Source organism: Bufo gargarizans, chromosome 2, assembly GCF_014858855.1.
Source record: "Bufo gargarizans isolate SCDJY-AF-19 chromosome 2, ASM1485885v1, whole genome shotgun sequence".
In the NCBI taxonomy this organism is placed as follows: Eukaryota; Metazoa; Chordata; class Amphibia; order Anura; family Bufonidae; genus Bufo; species Bufo gargarizans.
This window is the reverse complement of record NC_058081.1, coordinates 18,967,184-18,973,183: the sequence shown is the minus strand read 5'-3', so window position 1 is coordinate 18,973,183 and position 6,000 is coordinate 18,967,184. Positions and strand designations below refer to the sequence as shown.

Sequence of the window (6,000 nt, the reverse complement as noted above, 5' to 3'; positions counted from 1 at the left end):
ACTCATATCCGACAGTATATTCTAACATAGAGGCGTTCCCATGGTGATGGGGACGCTTCAAGTTAAAATATACCTTCGGATTGGAGAAAACTCAGATCCGATGGTATAATAGGGACTCCTGACTTTACATTGAAAGTCAATGGGGGACGGATCCGTTTGCAATTGCACCATATTGTGTCAATGTCAAACGGATCCGTCCCCATTGACTTGCATTGTAATTCAGGACGGATCCATTTGGCTCCGCACGGCCAGGCGGACACCAAAACTACTTTTTTTCATGTCCATGGATCCTCCAAAAATCAAGGAAGACCCACAGACGAAAAAATGGTCACGGATCACGGACCCCGTTTTTGCGGACCTTAAAAAAAAAACGGTCGTGTGCATGAGGCCTAAGAAGCACCTAGGTTTAATTGGAGGAAAATAAGAAAAAAATAATTTCATCAGACTCCCAATCTTAATCAGACCTCAAACCAGACCCCCCAGTATTTAAAAGACCTCAGATCAGACTCCCGATATTTATAAGACCCTCCAATCAGACCTCAAATCAGGCACAAAAAATAAATAAAAAATAAATAAACTCTACTCTGGACACTCTCACCCCTGAGATACAGCTGCATGCTGCGCTGTGCTGTGACCCGACGACGGACAGCGTGAGGTCACAGGGTGTGCCGAGGTCCTCACTTTGTACGCATGTCACGGCACAGCAAGCGGCTGAGGAAGACCAGGAAGTGGTAAGTACAGAGCCTGCACAGGGAGCGCTGCATTCACCACTCCCTGGTCCTCCAGTACTACTGAGCGCTTCCATTAGCATTCGCCCCATAAGGCGCACTGACATATTACCCCCACTTTGGGTAAATAGAAAGCGCGTCTTATAGGGCAAAAATACAGTAATCCAATGACAGTGAAAAATGGCCGCTTGACAGCCGTTTTTTAACAGCTGTCACCTAGCCGGTTTCAGAACAATCATAGTCTTCACATACTGTATACCCCATATGAAAATAGATTTTGATGCAGAGAGAACAAGGACCTGAAGAGTCGACGTGGCACTGTTGGAGCCAGAACCCAACGGCAGAGACCAGGTAATTATGATCACCATTGTGGGTTCGGCCACGTTGTGTGGGCTATTAAAAACAGCTTAAAGATAGACAATCCCTAAAGCAATTAATTTCTGAAACAGACCTACAAAGAGCTAACTGCTTCATCTTGCATTCGATTGCCTAACCAGAAATGAAAGCCCTCAGGAGACTTCTAGGCAGTGTGTAGGAACTTGTTAGCTGTGATGGCCAAGTAGTTGATGCACTGGACTAGGCAATCCCAAGGGGGTAGCATTCTACATCTGAGATTAGAGATGACTGACACCATTCTTATGGAAGCTAGCTTTGGGGGAGAAAGATAACAAAAGCAATTAGTTTGTCCTCTCCAACTTTGCATCTCTATGTGTCCCAGGAGACAGGCAATGTTTTTTAAAAGAAATCTGATGGTCAAGGTAAGAGGTAAGCTGTGATGGCCGAGTGGTTAAGGCGTTGGACTCGAAATCCAATGGGGTTTCCCTGCACAGGTTCGAATCCTGTTCACAGCGATGTCTTTTTAAACACTAAGTAAAAGATTAGTAAATTCAGAAAATAATTACAAAAATTGTACATCCAATGTGGATCAGATGTGGAACCATTCATTGCAATTGGGCCACAAAAAATATGTGCTGTCCTCATCTGTATATCCGTTCAGCTGGTCCACAAAATGGTTCGTGCACACGACCGTTTTTTTTAAGGTCCGCAAAAACGGGGTCCGTAGGTCCGTGATCCGTGACCGTTTTTTCGTCCGTGGGTCTTCCTTGATTTTTGGAGGATCCACGGACATGAAAAATGAAAAAAAAATCTAAGTCAAGTTTGCCATTGAAATGATAGGAAAAAATGGACAAGGATCACGGACGCGGATGACAATCTTGTGTGCATCCGTGATTTTTCACGGACCCATTGACTTGAATGGGTCCGTGAACCGTTGGCCGTGAAAAAAATAGGACAGGTCCTATTTTTTTCACGGCCAGGAAACACGGATCACGGATGCGGCTGCCAAACGGTGCATTTTCCGATTTTTCCACGGACCCATTGAAAGTCAATGGGTCCACGAAAAAAAGAACGGAAAATGGCACAACGGCCACGGATGCACACAACGGTCGTGTGCATGAGGCCAAAAAATGATAAAACATGTCCTATTCTTGTCTGTCTTCACAGACCAATGACCTCCTTATACAATTGAAGGGGAACATTTTTCCTCCTTATCAGAATCCTTAGATCAGTCTTAGGGCTCATGCACGCGAACGTATTTTCATTCCGTTTTTTGTACGGCCCATATGCGGAACCATTCATTTCAATGGGGCTGTAGAAAATACGGAAGTTACTCCGTGTGCATTCCGTTTCCATTTGTCCGCATGGCCGTTCCGAAAAAAAAAGTAGTGCGTGTCCTATTATTGTCCGCCAATCATGGTCTGTGACTCCATTCAAGTCAATGGTTCCGAAAAAATACCTAAATGCATACGGAATGCATCCGTTTGTCTTCCTTATTCGGAACCATCTATTGAAAATGATTCTTGTTCCGTATACGATCCTCAAAAAATGGATCAAATACGGAAACCATACGGATATGTTTTGTGCAATAACGGAACGGGAGAGGTCTTGAATCAGAGAAAAAAAAACTCAGATACTGAACAACGGATGTGTGAAAAATGGACCGCAAAGACAACGGTCGTGTGCATGAGCCCTTAGTTCTGTCTTTTAGGCTAAGGGTGGGTTCACATCTGCGTTCTGGATTCCGTTATGGCTTTCCGTTATAACATGTTTATAACGGAAAATAACGGAATCCATAAGATGGAAGTCAAAATAGAAGCCTTTAGAGGCTTTTAACCGTCTTAATAGAAGTCTATGGGGAATCATAACGGATCCGCCTGGGTCCCGTTATGCAAGACAGAAAACAAAGTCCTGTCGACAGGCCTTTTTTTTCCGTTCTGCATAATGGAAACCAGACAAATCCGTTATGCTATTCTATTAAGATGGATCAAAACGGAATGCGTTTTAAAGGCTTCCGTTTTGCATTCCATCATAATACAAGTCCATGGGCAGCATAATGGATCCGTCCTTCCGTCTTATGGATTCCGTTATAACAGAAATCTATAACGGAATCCGGAACACAGATTTGAACCCACCCTAACTGGGTTTAGAAATAGATCTACCTAGAGCTCAGATAACAATGGCTTGTGTGCGATATTGCAGCTGAGCTCCATTGAAGTGAATCAAGCTGTGTTGCAGTACCACACACAACCTGTAGACAGGTGTGATACTGTTTCTAGAAGAAAACATCCATGTTTTTCTAATCATGGAAAGTTGCTAAAGCTGAACGTTATGTATAGTGTTTCATTATATGGATCTAATGCACTGAACCGGTTTTGAGAAGAAAAACATGTGTAACTGCTCAGCTTTTGCAGCAGACTGCTGTTGGGGTGCTGGCCATAAGACTATGAAATGTAGACACCTGAGGCTTTAAAAAAAAAGCTAGCTGTCTATTCATATGCCGTTTTGTAATGCAGAACAAGCTGCTATTAAACACACAACTGGATGACTAGTCCCTCACTCTCTCAAAGCTTTCCCTGGTTAAATTCTCGAAAATCTACCCAATTACAGTCAGGCCATAAATATTGGGACATTGACACAATTCTAACATTTCTGGCTCTATACATCACCACAATGGATTTGAAATGAAACGAACAAGATGGGCTTTACCTGCAGACTGTCAGCTTTAATTTGAGGGGATTTACATCCAAATCAGAATATGGAGACACTAAAACATCTTTTTTTTTTTTAAAGCTGTTGTTGTGTAAAACTTACATAAATAAAAAAAAAGTATACATATTAGGTTTGGCCGCGTCCGTAATAACCCGCTCTACAAAAATATCACATGACCTAACCCCTCAGGTGAATATCATAAAAAATAAAAATAAAAACCGTGTAATAAAAGCCATTTTTTGTCACCTTACATCACAAAAAGTGTAATAGCACACCAAAATAGTCATATGCACACCAAAATAGTTCCAATCAAACCGTCATCCCATCCCGCAAAAATTGAGACTCTAAATCGCCCAAAACCTGAAAAAACTTTGGCTCTCAGATTATGGAAACACTAAAACATGATTTTTTTAGTTTCAAAAATGAAATCATTGTGTAAAACTTACATAAATAAAAAAGTATACATATTAGGTATTGCCGCATCCGTAATAATAACCTGCTCTATAAAAATATGACAGGACCTAACCCCTCAGATGAACACCGTAAAAAAAAACAAAAAAAAAACGGTGTAAAAAAAAAGCTATTTTTTGTCACCTTACATCACAAAAAGTGTAATAGCAAGCAATCAAAAAGTCATATGCACCCCAAAATAGTGCCAATCAAACCGTCATCTCATCCCGCAAAAATTGAGACCCTACTTAAGATAACCGCCCAAAAACTGAAAAAACTATGGCTCTCAGAATATGGAGACACTAAAACATGATTTTTTTGTTTAAAAAATGAAATCAATGTGTAAAACTAACATAAATAAAAAAAATGTATACATATTAGGTATCGCCGCGCCCGGGACCACCTGGTATATAAATACCACATGATCTAACCTGTCAAATGAATGTTGTAAATAACAAAAAATTAAAACTGTGCCAAAACAGCTATTTCTTGTTACCTTGCCTCACAAAATGTGTAATATAGAGCAACCAAAAATCATTTGTACCCTAAACTAGCACCAACAAAACTGACACCCTATCCCGTAGTTTCTAAAATGGGGTCATAGGGGCTGGATCTCACAGGCTGTTTACCAGAAGGCAGCGCCGATGCCTAAGGAAGGCATCGCGCTGCCTCCCATGCCATCGGGTCCCCAATACATCCGCACAGGGACTCGATGGCACCACCGACCACCCACCGCAACTCCTGTAAATGCCTCAAACCGCAGGTATGAATTGATCTGTGGTTTGCTGCGATCGCCGAATGGGGGGTCACATGACCCCCCTGGGCATTGACCCAAGGTGCCTGCTCAATGTTCTGATCATCGCCCGCTGAGCAGCAGTAATCGGAAATACACAGGACGTACAGGTACGCCCTGTGTCCTTAAGTACAAGGACATCAGGGCGTACCTGTACACCCTGTGTCCATAAGAGGTTAAAATATATTTTAAAAAAATCCAATATGGCGAATAGCGTAACAGAAAAAAAGGGTCAAAAGGGCCAACTTGCCATTTTTTCATTGCTTCTCTTACCCCAAAATTTTTTTATCAAAAACTCACGCACACTCTAAAATGGTATCAATAAACTCTACAGATTGTTCTGCAAAAAATGAGTCCCTAAACAGCTCAGTAGACATAAGTATAAAAAAGTTATGGGGGTCAGAATATGGTGATGCAAAAACATTTGTTTTATCAAAGTTTAAATTTATTTTTACACTATTTAGACATAAAAAACAACACATATGGGGTATCGTTGTATTCGTACTAGCCCAGAGAATGAAGGGCATGGGTCAATTTGCTGTGGGGACAAAACCCGTAAAACGGTGGAGAAATTGCTTTTTTTTCCAATTCCACCCCATTTGGAATTTTTTTTTACCGATTCCCACAACTTTTTAGAAAGTTAGAATTAGAAAGTACAACCTGTCCAGCAAAAAAATAAGCCCTCATACAGCTATGTGACCAGAAATATAAAAAAAAAGTTATGGATCAAGGTCTCTCGCATGAGAAGAACCGTTGCTTGGTTGTTGATGACAGTGTGTACTGATATATTAGATATTTTAAAGTACAGAAATATTTGTCTAAATTTCACAAAAAGCAGAACCACAGGAGAGTTTTCCAGGAAATGACTAATTGTAGAAAGTTAAAAGGGGCAGAGACATTCAATAGGTTCTCAGCGATGGAGGTGATCGGACTCCTTCTATTGATATTCTTTTTTCAAGGTTAGTGCTATTTGTCTGGTGT

The 6,000-nt window shown here is 41.1% G+C and overlaps 1 protein-coding gene and 1 non-coding gene across 2 annotated transcripts in view; both read left to right on the top strand.

Annotated features, from left to right (window-relative positions):
* The first annotated feature begins 1,497 nt into the window (after positions 1–1,497).
* TRNAS-CGA lies at positions 1,498–1,579 on the top strand. Its single transcript has one exon. It is a non-coding gene; the product is annotated as a tRNA-Ser (tRNA).
* A 4,338-nt stretch (positions 1,580–5,917) lies between these two features.
* The window catches only part of LOC122929231, a 73,466-nt gene continuing 73,383 nt past the window's right edge, over positions 5,918–6,000 (top strand). The window contains exon 1 of the mRNA XM_044282740.1: positions 5,918–5,978. Within this exon, the coding sequence (XP_044138675.1) occupies positions 5,936–5,978 (43 nt within the window). The 5' untranslated portion in view covers positions 5,918–5,935. The remainder of the gene's footprint in view (positions 5,979–6,000) is intronic.